Genomic DNA, 18,163 nt, shown 5'->3' with positions numbered 1-18,163 from the left:
CGGACGTGAAACATGGTTCATCAAAAATGGACGTCAGTGGTCGTGTTTGAAAGTTTGTAGAGAAAAATGTTACAGAAATATCTAAAATGTAAAATGCGCATTATATGAGGAAAACATGTATGCTGAATTTTATATTAAACAAAATTTCGAAACGGAACCCAAGAACTTCAGATCAGGCGCATTCCACCTTAAACGAGATGCATCAAATAATAAAATGCGAGGCTCTATCGACATTTTATCAATTTTATTCAACGAGTTTGATAAATTCAATGAGAAATCCAAAGTAATATTCTTTTTTATCAATGTTCAAGGGTGGCAAAGTCGATTTTGCTTGCTTGCCCGTTTTTGTCAACTCAAAATTTTGTACTTGTAAAATAATTTTTTTAAATGGTCAAATTTACTTGCCCTTACAGGCTTTGGGACAACCGGGGCTATACTGAAATTAATTTCCCACCCCGAGTTAGCTTTTCCTGTAAAAATAAAAAATTTTTCCTTTTTGTTTTAAATTTTGCCCAACATCTTTTACAAAAACGACGTCAAAGCACAGCAGGTATTTCATTTTAGTAATGGCTTATTACGCTCCAGCGTGTCAAAATGTAAAACATTAATTTTTTATGATATAAAACGTTATGTTTTTACCTTTTAAAAAAGTTTTGACGAGAATTATCAAAAAGGAAAGGAGAAAAAGGGGGGGAAATTTTCAAAAAATGTTTTTTTGTATTTACTTTAAACGATTTAAACGATGCACAATCGTAAGTTGTCATTATAACACGTGAGTCATTTGGCATTGGGGTGCCAGATGGATTTTGCGAGTGCGTTGAGCAAGAATAAATCATGCACATGGAAAATGGAAGTGTAAATCATGCCACGGTAACCCGTATGCCAATCAGTAAAACAGGCAAATTTTTAAGGTTAAATAAATATAATTACAACCATGTTGAAATAATTATTATCCCAAATAACGTCATTAAGAAAACATGAAAACAGCGAATCAATCCAATCAAGGGCGATTATCATAAATAAGTTGAAGTACACGCGCATATACACTTCATCCATTGCATAAGTCTTTTTATACTCGGAGAGATAATCAAAACTGCGATCTTCCCATACACACTGATTATTAAAAATCCTCGAGGGTCGTATTTTCAAACCAGTCTAGAAAAAAGTCAACCACACAGCAGCCCATTTAATAACCGATTTTATATTCTAAAAATATAAAAAAGTCAAGGATTTATCAAATTTTACATTGGCGAATTTTTACTCAAAACATGAGGAAAAGGTTTCATCTATTATTAATGTTTAATGTTTAATGTAAGTTTTATCACTCAATTAAATCCCGTGTGACGCCTCATGTACTAAAATATTTAACTAACTGCACACTATCACCTATAAAGTATGAACCTATATGTCATGTACTTTATGTACTTGTAAATCCTATACATATTTGTTGTATTTTAAAATAGACCCTGTTTTTGATTTGGATGAATAACCATAATTTACTACACGGTTGTTAGGGTACATATAGCTGTACAGTTAGGGTACATATAGCTGTACAGTGTGGATCAATACAATCGTATGAAACTCAATACAAAACAGATAATGGATTAAATGAGCTTCTCGTAGAAGAAACTGGAAGACTGAAAATAACTATGATGCAGATGAAAGCTTTTATATTTGTGACGTGTTTATTGATAAACATGGCGTATACTATTAAGAACCTAAGACACCGTAGGAATTCGAATGAGATCAATGTTCAGGAGCTTGAAATTATTTCGGATGTTGCTCTTAGATACGCAAAGGTATTAGTGAGAAGTATGATGATAAACCGGAAGTCAGCGGACCAGGAAGTGGCATTTCAAGTGAGGCTCCCGAAGGAAGCGTTCATCACAAGTTTTGAAATAGATACGGATAACAGAACGATAAAAGCTGCCATCAAAGAGAAGAAAGAAGCGCAAGCTGAATACGAAAAAGCGAAGAAAGATAATGTTACTGCAGGTCTCATTAGTCAACAGGACATAAGGGATGATATTGACATAGATATATTCAATGTCGAGGTAAACGTTGCAGCAAATACTACGATAGAATTTCGCCTGGAATATGAGGAGTTTCTTCAGCGTCATGCTGGAAAGTATTCTCAAAAGATTTTTATAGATTCGGATCATGTTATACCAAACCTTGAAGTAAAATGTAATTTTAAGGAAAAACAAAAATTTAAAACACTCACTTACAAAACACCATATGTTATTCAACAAGAACTATCCAATGAGGGAACTGCAACGAATGATGGCTATTATGTGAATGCAATAGATTGGAAGCCAAGTGAGTCTGACCAGGTAGCGGCAACTGAAGGCCTAAAAGCACCATTTGAAATAGAATATGAATTACAAATTGAAGAGAACGGAGGCATTGTCTTTCTTAACAGTGATGGAGAGTTTGTTCACATGTTTTCGGTTCCTTGTAATGAGAGTGAAATCATGTCAAAGCAAATTGTTTTTGTCATTGACATAAGCGGCTCTATGAGCGGAAACCCTATACTACAAGTTAGGCAGGCCATGGCATCAATATTATCTCAACTCCGGTCAAATGACTATTTCAATATCATTATATTTGATGACGTTTCAGCCATGTGGCAAACAAGTTTTCAGGTAGCAAGTTCAGAAAATGTAAATAGGGCGCAGCGGTATGTGCTGCAAAATGTCAAAGCGAGAGGTTCTACAAACATAAATGACGCTTTACTGCGGGCTGTAGGTTTATTTGACATTAATGCTGCCAACGAACGCTCTGGACAAATAATTGTGTTTCTAACCGATGGATCGCCTACAGCAGGTGTGACAAATACAAGCGCTATCCTTAAAAATGTACGGAGTGCAAATAATGGCCTCGAAGGAAGATGCTGCAAATCGACAATATACACGATTGCATTCGGGAGACATGCAGATATAACATTTCTTAGTTCAATAGCATATCAAAACGCCGGTACATTAACTAAAATCAAAGAGATCCAAAGTGATGTTGCTGACGGTCAACTAATTGCGATGTACGAAGATATTAAAAATCCATATTATAAGAATCTTAATTTCTCTTTTGAAGTGGGCGGTGAAACAATTCCTGCCACCAATGTTACGCAGACTCAAGTATTACTATATGACTGCAGAGGTGAAATTGTAATAAATGGCCGAACAATCGCCGGGGAGGAAATTTACCCTAAAGTTAAAGTTGTTGGAGTCACGGGTGATATTGTCTTCAAATCTGTTCCAACAATTTTGATATTAAATGAAGATTCTGCCATGCTGTCGCGACTTGTTATCTACCAATGGGTGAAACAATTGTTAAAAGAATCGACAAGCGCAGTCGACGCAGGGAGAAGAGACGTAGCAACCAATATGGCTTTAGAGTTATCTCTGAAATACGGATTTGTGACGCCTTTAACGTCACTTGTTGTAACCGACTATCCAACTCATAGTAATCCTGGATCCGAAGATGGAATATTTATACATTCCATGACAACAGGCTGTCATCAAACCACATTTAACAGATTGTTTTTGCTTATTGGACTTTTAGTTTCGAAGTTATTATGTCATGTATAGATTTAACTTTTTTCTAGCCGAAATTTCATATGGTCTTTGGGTTATGGTTAAGTTCACAAATAAATTAGCACGAAAGATTTTGTAATTTCACAGAAGCGTCATCCTGATTGCCCATGCGTCAGTGGTTTCAGAATCAAAACTGTAATGATAGGCCCTGTCTATTTTCAAAAAATCCCTGCATCGGAAATTATCAGATATGTATTGTGTGACAATAAATCAAAATATTCTCTGCTGTATTTTAATGTGTCTAATGTCATTACACAGAGGCTATTTTGAAGTGTAACTATTGTTGATACATGTATATGTATGCATATTTATTTGCAATATGTATGTATAAGACTTAAAATATGTGTTGTTTTGTTAATCGATAGTCTGTTTTTGTATATTAAAGTGTTTCGGTTCGTAAACCTGGTTTCCTGTTTAACATTATTATTTGTAAAGTTTAATGATTTTATATTAACGGTATCAAAATGTTAAATGATTTGTGCACTTGGTGCCGTTTACATTAAGTTTATTGGTGTGTGCATGCAAAGAGGACTTAATGTCTACTAACTAGTGATAAAATTGCATGGCTTTGGGATATGTAAATACATAATTCGCGGGAACGATCAAAACTATGTAATCAAGATATGCAATGATTTTTGAACGACATTATGGAACACGGCCTGTAAACACTGGCTCGTCCTCTTTGAGGAGATGAATTGAAAAAAGAGCCAATGATACTTCCGAGGAGGCGCTAATGACCGGAACTTTATGCAGAATGTAAACAAAGAAGAAGGGTGAGATGATTGTTTCCTTTCTCAGATAAATTTAAGGCCCTATTTAAAAAAAAAGCCAATGTAGTTCCACTCAGAAATGATTATACTTTTTATATATGCAGGCCATTTTGCAAGGTAAATGCATTCCTTGACGTGAGAACTTTTAAAAGTTGGAAAATGGGGCAAGTTCGGACCAAAAGTGGAGATTTACCCATATATTTCGCCCTAATTTACACAAATAAGAGTAAACATACATTGTACCAATTTTTCCCATAATGGTATGTTAAATCTGAATTATCTATGTGTTTTAACGGCGGGTTTTACCCCTCTATGTTCAATTTTGGCTAAGAGGAGGAGCCAAAGCCTTGGAGGAGGCGCAAATGTCCAGAGTCGGAGCCACTGACCAGTTCTTTTCCTGGTTGATAAACACTCGTATAAAGCGTTTTCGTTCTCGCTATTTCGTTTTAATGTTTGTAATTTGATGCTTGATATTGTATTATACTACCCAAATGCACATACTCTACCTAAAATAACAAGAGCTGTCAATAAGACAGCGCACTCGACTTTTCTCAGTGCTTGACTCTGAATTAGAGCTTTGCCAGTAAAAACTTTATAAAACTTAAAAATTCTAAGTTAAAAATGGGCATAACTCTGTCAAAATTCAAATTGGAGTTATAGGGATTGTTTCTCCTGGTGTAGACTTTGATAGTGGATAACTGTTTTAAGTTTCAAGTCAATAGTTCCATTCACTACTAAATTCGACCAACAAAGATGAGTTTATAAATGTGTGTAAATGTATCAAAGAGGCAATAAAAAAAAAAGAAATTTGGTTATTATTAATACATTATAAAGAATTCCATGTCATGTATTCTCACTTCTCCTTTGTTAATTGCATTATTTTTGATTATATATTATATTGCTAGGTATTGTTTTCTCTTTTCTAGTTAACAACATGTTTGTTACTTTCTTTAAAATTGTATGAACGTGACTATGTATATTGTAATATTGGTGTTTAGACGATGTACGATGTACAAGTCTGAATAAAATTCTGTTCTGTTCTGTTCTGTTTGATAGTAACAATGATATTTGATGCTATCAAAAGGGTTAACCAAAAGGGTTAACCAAAAATTCTCTGTTAAAAAGGGGCATAACTCCATCAAAATTCAAATCAGTTATAGGGATTGTTTCTCCTGGTGTAGACTTTGATAGTAAATAACTATTTTAAATTTAAAGTCAATAGATTTGATAGTAACAGAGATATTTGACTTTATAAAAAAAGACCAACGGCGACGCCGACTCCGGCGGCGGTGCGAGTGCAATAGCTCTACATTTTCTTCGAAAAATCGAGCTAAAAATATATGTGTATGTATCAATGCAACGGCTACATAGTTTAATGTTAAATGGTCAATTTTATTTTAAATGTTTGAAAGGAATCGCAAAGAAAGGATGCCCAATTCTGTATGATATTACTCCTGTTCGTTCCAGATGAGTCTGTTTAAAAGTAACAACATACATGTTTCCTTACAAACGTTATTTAAGTAAAATTAAAAAATTGTATTTATAATTCTGTAACTGTAAGCTTAGTAACGGTCAGTACACATTCTGACTACGTAGCATTAATTAAAAACAAAGTCTGACATCAAATATTGCCTCAACAGATGGCACCCTATTTACAAACTCGCAGTACTAAATAATAACTTAACATGACTTTGACTGCAGAACGACTGACAAACGGACAAGGATAAGACAAACCTATATGCGGTTCGTCCGGGGAATAAACATCTAACGTTTTCAGTTTCATTGTTATCGTTAGAACATCTGGGAGAGTATTTTGAGTGTTAGCATTTTCTCATATATGTAATCGAATTAAGCAATTTACAAGTAAACAAATATATTTATTTAGCATTTGTAAGTACCTAGTGAAGCACATATTGCAATTGCATTTGAAGACTACCACAAAGTTAACACTAACTATTAAAAAATCCAAAATGCGTTGGACACGAAAACCGTTTGTGCATTAGGAAATATCCCTTACATAGAAAATATCATAATTATACAACTTATAACGCCATAATAGCCCATCATTAGACAAGTGCAAAAGAAAAGAGAAGTGTAAATATCTCGTAATACATTCTAAATGAATAGGATGTTGTTACAATATCATCCATCAGATGTTTGTCACAATCCAAGGGAATCATGATATAGCTCTGGTATATGAGAATTGATGATACATTAAAAATCTCAATTTCAAAGTGCTTTGGCTCCCACTCCGGTTCTTAGCGCCTCCTCTGCGGCGATGGCTCCTCCACACGGTGTTAAATGCACATGTACGGGATAAACACGCTAGTAAACCACATAAGTCATGCAGCAGTAAGATATGCTTTTCAGCAAGATTGATGCAGGGACTATTAAATCTTAAATTTGTGTAAATTAGGGCGAAATATATGGGAAAATGTCTACTTTTGGTTTGGACTTGCTCTGTTTTCCGACTTTCAAAAGTTCTCACGTCAAGGAATGCATTTACCTTGCAAAATGGCCTTCATATATAAAAAGTATAATCATTTCTGAATGGAACTACATTCGCTATTATTTGAAATAGGGCCTTAAATTTATCTGAGAAAGGAAACAATCAACTCACCCTTCTTCTTTGTTTACATTCTGCATTAAGTTCCGGTCATTAGCGCCTCCTCGGAAGTATCATTGGCTCTTTTTTCAACTCATCTCCTCAAAGAGGACGAGCCAGTGTTTACAGGCCGTGTGGAATAAGCTGCTATTTTTGCAAGCTTTTCACAATGCTGCATTACTTTCATTGGGATGAATGTTCATATTGATTATGCTTATAACGCGGTGGTTAATTGTAAGGCAAATTTAATAATATAAACTACCTTTTAACTTTTCAAAAGCAAAACTTATTCAACCAAGGAGATGAGGGTCAATGATGATTTTCCACGCTGAATAATTGTAAAGCATTGACAGTTTTAAATGTAGCTAATTGCTTTATTATATTGAATAATATTTAAAGATTAATCTAGGAAGACGTAAGAATTTAGCTGTTTCCTCAATGCAGTTGGAAAAACACTGACAATTTTCTACTTAGAGAAGAAACAAGCGCCACCATATAAAAAACAAGCAAACAAAAGAAAAAGCTAGGCTTTATATGTTTCCTGTTTGTTTGTTACAGCATAGTTACTTTGTATTGAGACATATTTATAGTCGCCACCAGAAACGCATACAAGCATATCCTCCTGTAGATGGGAGGATTATCATTGTGTTCATCGAAAGATGTTCCGATAAAATGTTAGCCATATTTGTTCCAAAATTGGTACTTCTCAGTAAGTAAGGGTTATCTACTCAAGTAATTTTTATTCAATTTAGTTCATTTTAGTAGAATAATTACAAAATGTATTTATTTATTTATTATTTAATATCCTCTACAATGTGAAGATTGCATAAGCAATACTCGCACATTAAGGATACTTTAGTTTTTTGTTGTTATCGTTGTTTAATCTTCGTCAATGTTTGATTTAATGCATGTCTTCTGAATCCACATTTTGACAGGATTTTGATAAATGTATCTTCTACCACACATTGCAAATATTTCCAGTTTTCTCACGCGAAACGTAACTTTTTTCTATTTAACGTAAACAACATCTAATACTGGCATGCAAACGCAAATTCAAACTGCGTAAATTGTTAAATGATATTCCGGTATCCAGATTTGGATATAGACTGATAGATTTAAGTGCAACCATAAAAAAATCTTCAATATCACACCAAGAGTGTTAAATTTAGCGTAACTTTTTTCTTACTAGAGACATTGGCTGACCATTTTTATTCTCCTGCTGCTCTTTTGATTTATCAATTGTAAAACACATGTCATTTGGAACTTGAACAGCAGAGTGAGACGGGTGTCCTATTTTAATGCAAACAAAGTCACTGACATGTCCAAATTGAGTACATCGAGGTTCAATTGTCATACATAGTATTATGTTGGTATGTTTGCAGAAAACGAGCGCTCGGTTGTTGCCGTAGAAACTTGCATGCACAATAAATTTGTAGGGTATAACGACGGACCAACACAAATTTAGATAATATGGGAACTTTCTATCTTTGATTGTGGAGAAAAACCCAGGTGCCTCTCCGTGCCTTATTTCACCACGGGTGGCCACCTAGGTAGAACCACCGACCTTCTGTAAGCCAGATGGATGGCTTCCTCATTTTCCCCCATAGAATCTCTTTTTTGACAGAGTACTTGAGGTTTGTTTACTTTTGCGCTTTTAGTTAATAATATTGATTCCACTGATGAAAATTGATTATCACGCAAATATGATATATAGAAATAAACACTGTCAGTAAGACCAAATTGCTTCTTTTTTAGCAGTATATGATCTTGGAAAGAAGAAAGATAGAAATAGATGTATCGTTCGAATGTGTTGCCTGTGGCCCTTCCTGGGCAGTGCCCAATGTGTCCCTTTATCCGTTCGTTTTGTCCCCGCTGTCAGTTTGTATACTTGCATGTTTCTATTTGTGGCAGGCCTATTTGGCGATCTGTGTCTCTGGCTGTGTTTGCTGCGCTCTATGCTTCAAGGAAATCTACACTTACCTTTTATGTTTTTCTATATTCACGATTATTTATTTGATTTGATTTGATTTTTGTTGGGTTTAACGTCGCACCGACAGAATTATAGGCCATATGGCGACTTTCCAGCTTTAATGGTGGAGGAAGACCCCAGGTGCCCCTCCGTGCATTATTTCATCACGAGCGGGCACATATTCACGATTATTAACAAAACACAAAGCAGTCTAATATTTCAAAAACGAATTTGATAATCTCATTCAGATGATATTGTTCAAATGAAGAAATTTAAATAGCCACCTAATCTCCTTAGGCTTTACATTTTATTCCATTTTCAGCATTTTAAGCCTTTTCATTTTCACTGTGCCGAATTTTAATTGTAAGCACAGGCGTCTTTTAAGAGACTTTTGTCAACCTCTACATTGATGATATTCTGAAATGGTATGCTTATTCTGTTTTATCAATAGATCAGCTTTAACTGAGTTATAAGCTCTATATGAAATCGGCAACCCCTAAGTTGTTCAATGGTCAAAAGGTAAGCATTTGTCTTCTATACTTTGTACAAAACGAGATTTTAGTGATCATTCTGTCCATCGTCCTTCATCATCCGTCCGTCGGCGTCAACATTTTATATAAGTACCTCCTCTAAAACTACTACTTTAGTCAGAATAAAACCAAACTTGGTCTGTAGCAGCCTTGTGTAGATCTCTCTCACTATTGGTAAGATGGTTTCAATTGGCCACATGTAGAAGTCACCCGAGCTTAAAATGCAAAAATACAAACACCTTAAATTCTTCTCATGAAGCACTGGATGCATCTTCACCAAACTTTGTCTGTAATATCTTTGAATGGACCTTTCTAAAGATTGATTAAATAGTTACATTTGACTACCCTTTATGGTCACTAGTGCTAAAAATAGAAAAATGCTTTCACAATATCTTTTCAAGAACCAAATAATTGATCTTCATTTAACTTGGTCTGAAGATTCCAAGGAATAGCCTTTCTCCTGTCTATTCAAACATGTTCAAATGGTCCAATTGACTGCACTTAATTAACATAAAATATGTAAATAGAAAATCATCGAAACAACTTTTGCAGATAAACGACTTGATGGATGTTCACCAAACGTTGTCAAATACATCCTATCAAAGACTTTTCTAATAAAAAATCTTTAAAACGACTTCTTCTCAGGAACCGCATATTGCATCTTTACCAGATTTGATCTGTAGCATATTGAGGAAAGATTTTTCTCAAATTCGTTCAGTTATTTTCTATTGACTGCACTTCATGGGGGCAGAATCAAAAGACAGAAAAAACTTTAAACTATTTACCTTTTTTAACCAATAGATTGGTATTCATCAATTTGGCCAGAAGCATCCTTGTACAGACCTTAATTGTTTTTACTTTTTTACTTAAAGTATACAGTTGATTTTAAGAAAACAGATGTCTAGGAATAATGTTATGTTTTTATTAGAAAAGAATATATTACATGATCATCTTCAATTTATAGCAGACTGATAAAAATCTACTTTTTGCCTGCTTTTAAGTAGTTTTATGTTTTTCTTTGAAATATAGTGACTCTTCTTTTGCTACTGTGTACATTTCCTGGAGGCACATAGCAAAAGTACACTCAAGCAGAGCCATACATCGCAAAGTAGACCCGCCATAAATAGAATAGAAACTGTAGTGGAAAGATATAGAAGACAGGTTGCCTCAAATTTTTTTTTTAAATTTTAATTACATGCAAAGATGGTGTAGACAAAGGGTGGAGGAAAGGGAAAACAAGGATTGGCAAAGCAAAACAAACGGCAAAAGTCGAACAAAGGAACAAACAGAAAACAAAGTGGGACGACCGATGGCAAAATCACTAGGTATCTCACTTTACTCATAGTAAAAAGGAGAGGAAGGCGTAAATGTTGGAGGAGTGGTGGGGGAGAATAAGGAAAGTAACGCCATAACAGATATAGATATAACATATAAAACGAACCAAGCAAAAAGCAAGTTGAAAAGAGGGGCACCGTCTTGGTACGGTCAGTTACCTATATATAAAAACTGGAGTTTAAATGCGTTTGCGGTATTTCAAATTTGATGGTATATAGTGGAAGCATTGACGTTGTTAAGTATATTTTATAGTTCATGTATGACGACATCAATGAATTTGAAAATCCTTCAAGGTGTTTTCAAGATACAGAGCGGACACATAATGGAATGCTCAAACCTTTGGCCTGGAGTTGTGACCTTGACCTTGAGCCGACATAGCTGACTCATACGTTCTGCATATTGTCTTGATAAGGTGGTCATTTGACATAGGTTTCATGAAAATCCTTCAAGGGAATTAGGAGATACAGAGCGGACACAAAATGGAAGGCTCAAACCTTTGACATTGAGTTGTGATCTTGACCTTGAGGCGACATGGCTGACTCATAAGTTTTGCACATTTTCTTGATAAGGTGATCATTTGATCCAAGTTTCATGAAAAAAACAACAACGTATTAATGAAAAAAGCTTGAATATCCTCTATTTACTAAAATCAGTCTGCAGTTTACTTATTTTTCAAGCATTCGAAGACGTATATTCAATATTCTGTCCCAATTAACTAATCTCTGTCCGAAAATAACTAATCCGAATATGTCACTCAGCTTCATCAGTGGTAGTCACGCTTTGTGTACAACAGAAAAAATACTCCACTTAATATCCATATTTGAAAGAAGACATTGATACCTTCATTAAAAAAAGTGCGAAATCTTATTGGGATTGATATAATTGGTCCTTATGAAACCTCTTGTCAACAGAACAAGTATACCGGGTAAAATGGCAGCGGCAGACCATTGCTTAAAGTTTTCTACTGCACATGTTATCTGAAATTGTAGACAAATTCTGATAGGTATAATATGTATATATGAACTAATGGATTCAATAATCACTAATCAAGGCAAAGAATCTACAAACAAAGTGGTTGACGAACTGACCAATGAATTAACCACTGAGCATAAAATATCCGCTGCATACCATCCTCACACAAATGGACAGAGAAAGTGTGATAAAAGAACTTTGGGAGGCAGTAAACAGTTTTCAGCTGTTAGTGTCAAAGGAGAAGGTTCACTTTTGTCCAAAAATGGCCTAAAAACTGAAAGTCTCAAAATGGAGTGAAGAACAAGTTTTCTTTCATCAAGAAGAATTGTTTTATCAAAGTGAATGAAATATTTTACAATTCATTCATTATCAAAGAAAATATCTGACATAAACGAAAATACTTTTAACATTAAGGGTATGGGAAATCTTCAGTTCTTAACCAAATTTTTAAACAAATCTGAAATTTTCATTATGAGCACAGCTGTCGAAAAAAATGACCATAAATTCTGTGGAAGAAGCTTGACCTATGGTCAAAATATTTTTGTGGTTCTCGAGTGTGCTCACTACTAAAAACATGCCCATGTGACCTAAATATGGCAAAACATGTTCATTTTCTAAAAAATCTGCGATTTCGGCAATATTCAGTGGCATGTTTTGAACAAAATAATAAAATTGTTTACAAAAAACTAAATTCATTATAGTAGATAAACATTCTGGTAGCAAGCAATGTATATTTGTTGTAATTATAACCAATTTGAAAATTTTACAAATTGTGTAGGCCATATAAGGCTTAATTGAACTTTGTCCTTTACAAATAAGAGGTAGTCTAGTCCAGATTTCAATAAATGTGAGAGGTACAGGCATTTTATTAGTATTTGGTCCCATCTATTGTTTTAGTATTATTTTGGTATGCTGAATTCAAAAATATATGTTGGCCATCTGACAAATGATATTTTGTAGGTCAAAATGGCGGAAAACAAAATGGCCACCAAATTAAGATATTTCTAATATTAATATGTAATAGTATTACAATTATCCAAAAGTATGTGGGGTTCTTTATCAAAGTTACATGTAACATAGTAACAGATTAAATTAACAACATTTTTTTCAAAGATAAATAACTTTTAATCCAAATGTGTGCTCCGTTAGGAGAAAAAAGCATTTAAAAACCCACTCTAAATTGATTTTTTTCGCCAAAAAGATGATAATTAAATACTTCACGTTGGTTATAATTGAAAAGCTAATGCTGAATACAGTACACTAATTTTATACTTGGAATCAATTTACAGGACAGAAGCTAAATCCATAAACTGTTTATCATATAATTGTTTCAAAATAATATAGATTGAAATATTTGCTTTCACAGTCCCATTTCATGTTAATTTTCTGCCTCGAGATCATACAGCTGGTAATACTTTTATCGCATATTCATTATTTATGTCTTTGCATCAGAGCCCGGTCTTTTTACATTAACATCTGAGGGTCCTACATCCAGATGTACACCTGCAAGCAATGAACTCAATACAAGCTTGAGGAATTGGATCACGGGTAATAAAAATTGGCTCAAGTGTGTCATCTGCCACCTTTTCATCCCATGTCGGAAGGTGCAGGCAGGTCTGCAGTGAGAACAGTTGATTGGTTCCATACCAGGGCTTGATAATGAGCTCTTCTAATGTGAAATGAGCAAGCATCATTGGTTGTGGGTATGTGTTCAGGACTGATAGACCTGCCAAACAGAACATTTTGGGCACTGTCAGTACTTACAGCATCTTGACCATATATTTTGCAAATAAAATATTCAGTTTTTCATTACATCACCAGACAGTTGTCCATATCCAAGACCTATCAGTTTTGCACTGGCTGTAAACACTTTAAATACAGATCTTAAGAGATTCCACAGAAATGTGATGTTGTGTCTCAGCCAGTGAGTGCATGAAAGCCAAATAGATTTCTACGCAACTCTTCAGTTATTGAGGATTTATTTAACACTGTGTTGAATGGAGTGTATTTTCGTTTTTTCTCTGTTCCAGCCATCATCCATACTGTTGCATTTATTTCCTGCAAGTGGCATAGTAAGAGCAAATACGTCAGTATCTCTGGCAGAAACAACAACAGTGACACAATTTGATCGTTTACTGCAGTGAACAGCATGGAGAATGATTCCTGTGTCAGCTTCCTCGCGTTTAGCCTTTAATTCATCCAAATTAAGTTCAATGACAGTGTTTTCAACAATTTCTTCTTCCTATAAGCCGACGCCAACAACCAACGTCTTTTCTGTAGGCGACTGCATGATCAGCTTCTGATAAAAATCTACTACGTCAATTTTATTTGCTGGAAGTGCTAAAATGTTACACCAGATTTCAAATCATTTATTGATAATTGCAAACCACCCATTCTAGGGCACTGCCCATTTCAAATCCACAAGCTTAAAGTAAAGAGCCTGCTCAACAGTTATAACTGAATGTGACTGTCCCAGTCTTTCTGATATATACATACACTTTTGAACAACAGTGTTTAATGTGTCGATATCTCATTCTCAGTAAGATTCAGCGGAATAACATGACCAGTTTCAGGATCCATTGACTCCAGGTTCGTTTTTTTCAGCTAAAGATGTTTCTACTCTTAGTATGTCTCTGTAGCTCAATGTGTATCCTGCACTATGAAATAGGTTAAGTAAATGGTTTAACCTAGTCATCTAGTGCAATGTATTTGCCAGACCTGTGTGTTTAGGGGTCCATTTTGTACCATCACTCACTCCATAAACAATATCGTGTGCTACACTTAATATATTTGTTTGCCTATCAAATAGTATTCAGGATCTTTACGTTCAAATTCTTCATCTAGAAGCTCTTAACCACCATACGTTAAATTCAGAAACATGAATAGACACTCCGGAACACAGTTTACTGAATCATTTTCAGTCACACTCGGTGCAGAATTTCCTTCCAAAGAGAACATATCAGCCCTTAATTTAAGTGCTACGTGTACAAATGACAAGAAGTCGCCACTAGAATTATATTTCAGTATTGTCAGCCGTTCATCACTATTACCAGTAGTATTATAATGGGCATCTCTAAGCATTGACGCAGCACATTCAGATGGAACAAGAAGTGTATTCCTTTCACCAGAAGATATATGAAGTGGAGTTACAAACTAAAACTGGTTTCTCAGTTTACATTGTAGGGCTTCTTTGAAAGATGATATTCTAGAATTAAATGAATGACAACAAATTGTTGAGAAAGTCTCTTCAGTACGTATGCGGTATCTGTTCCAACTGCCTCAAAGCTGCAGTATTTGCGGTTTCATTGCAGCATACCCGCGTTCATGTATAACAAAGATCATGGCAATATCTGTATTTGAGTTGTCCACCTTGGTTTTGCGAACTCCGTATCGAAAAGAATTTAAACATTTTTATGATATTTGCCCTCCGTTGACATCAGAGAGTCATAATCGCATTGTGTTGTCATGTTTAGCATCCTTTAAAATACTATGACTAGTTATGTTAAAGAGTTTTTATGTTGTTGTTGTTTTTTTTTTGTCTTGACAGAACATACACATTTTTTAATTTAGTAGGAGTATATGATAATTCTGATGAGGATGCAGCTTTATCTGATGTTTGTTCTATATTAATCTTAGCTTTGACTGAAAGTTCTTTGTGGACAAAATTAGAATAACACTTTCTATGGCAACGTATTTTGTCATTTTCATCTTTTTTCCAATTCTACTAATGGCTTCATATTTAGAAAAAATCTCTAAAAAAAACTCTTGATTCCGCACACTCTTTTAGAGATGCTATGCTTTGAGGCTGTTTAGTTTCATGTTTTGTCAGATTTTGCCTCCTGACAAATGATGCACTATTCTGTGCTATCTTGAAATGTTCTCTTGAGATACAAAGTCTTGTCCATTCTTACTTTGGAATATTTTAACACCTATTAAACAAAATAATATTTATTATTTATCATTCACAAGCAATTATTGTATATAAAAAGCTAGCATTAACAGATTCTTATAAATAACCTTATCACAGATACTGAAAGTTAAAATAAATACAATTTCACCAAATCTTATAACGAAGTATATAAAGCAAAGCATCTCTAAAAAAAAATAGAAATAAAATATACATGTAAATTTGTTCTACTTGTAAAAAGTCCTTCGAAAAGTCCTGATTCCATGAAGTATTCTTGACACCTCTAAAACCTTAATGATCATGAAAGAGTGTGTTCTTATCAGAGTTAATGTACATCAAATAAGTAAAACTTTAGATAAGGACTTTAAGAAAAACATGATTTGACTCAGATTGTTATTGTGATAGAGACCTGGATTGTTTATACTAATAAAGTTCACATTAGCCTTAATCTTAATCCCTGTCACATTTATTTTTCATCAATTATTATGATTCTAAGGTATTAAAAAGTTGATTATCAAATAAAATGATCTTACCAGGATAAAATAAGTTCTACACGGTATTCTGTTCATTACAGAAAATGCCATGTTAAGTTTTAACTTCCTCATTGTTTATTTTTTCTTAAATGACTATTTTAAAACTGCAAAACCATTTCATCAAAATATCATTTTCTTTTTGACATTAAAATTCCAGCAGAAGTTTTCAATCTAATAATTAATCTCATTTTTTATACTATAAATGATGTTGGATTTTTTTTTAAATTGTCTTCAAATTCCCCTTTTTGAACCCCGTAAAGTTCACATTTTTAACTTGTGATATATTTTATTGATGAATATTTACTCAATTATACTAATAACATGAAATAATTTGTTGAAACATATAAAAGATAAAGATTTGTATCATAAAGTAGTATCGACGGATTTTTTTTTTGGTTAAAAACAGTGGTCATTTTTGCCCCCATTTTTAACCCTTTCAGAGGCATTTGCCAGATGGCCAACATATTTTTTTGGATTCAGCATACCCGAAATATGTTAAAAAAGTATGTTGGACCAAATACTAACAAAATGCTTGTAACTTCTTAAATAAGCTTATATCTGCAAAATCGGACTAGACTAAGGCAATTTACGGAATGAAGTGCATATTTGAACTTCTAAATAATAATTATTGCTAGAATTGAAGTTTCAGCGGCTAGAATTGAGTTTCACATGTTTAAAAAAAAATAGCTGAGTAGCCTTGATCTTGATAGTATGACGTAATGACTTGTAGATGCGAATACATGCCTCCGCTGAGCTAGCTGACAGTGGAGTTGTCATTTTAGCAGGGGCCTCAGGAAAACTGGAATAGTGAAAAAACGGTACGGATGACACATATATTTGAGCTTATTTTCAGATTTTACAGTGTTACCAGAGTATGACACCGTGTAGCAGTTGGGGCTATCATTTGCAGGGAATTTTCTACGGCGATTTGAAAATTGGCAAATTTAGCTTTTTTCGTCATCAGTTTCCGCGACCGGGAGAGCACAAAATTCAGGTCTTGTAAACAGAAAACTAGATATTAGAGATGTATTGCAGATGGTTTGTAACGATAGACATACAGTCATGTTAATGTTGCAATATCTTTATTTCAGGTGTGTGGTTACAGACTTTTGTGTGAGGTTTTGAAAGTTGGGTAGGCGACTCTAGGCCGAGAAGCTCTGAAAACTGTTTACTGCCTCCTTGTAAGAAATGTTTTGCAAATGAGGCTGGGACCGACTGGGATAGTAGATAAGAGAGTGCGCTGTTTGCTTATCTCCTCAACGAATCACACTTGAAGTGATGTTTGGAAGACAAGCACGGAATTTTGGTCTCCCCAACAACTATGAATTGACAACGGCTTGATTCATTCAATGAAACCAGGCAAATTCTGAATAACACTGTTGCTTAGAACATTAAGAAAGCACAAAACAGACAAAAGGAAAACTGTGACAAAAAAAAAATCCTGCAAAGTTGTCTTACTTAAAATGAGTGTGCACAGAAAGAGTACAAGCAAGAACAGGCGGTTTGGTAGTAAACTGACCCTGAGATGGGTTGGCCTTTACACTGCAACTGAAATATCATCCAAAGGAAGAGTCGGACTTAAAAACCAAAGTACGGAACCTAACAGACTGGAAATACAATGGCATTAGATTAAAAACCTAGCCTTATTAGTCAACTGATGAAGCATATAGTATTGCTAAAGCAGTCGAATTTGTTTGCAAAACGAACGTTACATTGCAAATTGATGTCAAGCAACATTGGCTAACGCAATGTATTGTCCATCCATTATAGAAATCCAGTTCCAACGTTAAAGCACTAATAAAGGATAGGCAATTGGCAGCGCCCAGTCAGTAAATTGATGAACTACTATGTATGGATTTTATACGCCTTACGTATAACTTACACTGATGGAGGATCTGTTTGAGCGGTTGTGTGCAACTGGTTTCTACGCCGTACCTATGTCCATTATG

The 18,163-nt window shown here is 34.5% G+C and overlaps 1 protein-coding gene across 1 annotated transcript; it reads left to right on the top strand.

The window, feature by feature from the left end:
• Positions 1 to 1,479: 1,479 nt before the first annotated feature.
• On the top strand, positions 1,480 to 3,994 carry LOC123559555 (inter-alpha-trypsin inhibitor heavy chain H4-like). The gene has a single exon (XM_045351478.2). The coding sequence runs from the start codon at positions 1,650 to 1,652 to the stop codon at positions 3,585 to 3,587; it is 1,938 nt and encodes a 645-aa protein (XP_045207413.2). The 5' UTR covers positions 1,480 to 1,649; the 3' UTR covers positions 3,588 to 3,994.
• Positions 3,995 to 18,163: the final 14,169 nt, after the last annotated feature.

Source organism: Mercenaria mercenaria, chromosome 10 (genome assembly GCF_021730395.1).
Source record: "Mercenaria mercenaria strain notata chromosome 10, MADL_Memer_1, whole genome shotgun sequence".
Classification (NCBI taxonomy): domain Eukaryota; kingdom Metazoa; phylum Mollusca; class Bivalvia; order Venerida; family Veneridae; genus Mercenaria; species Mercenaria mercenaria.
The sequence above is the reverse complement of the archived record's forward strand: the minus strand, read 5'-3'. Positions and strand labels throughout refer to the sequence as shown.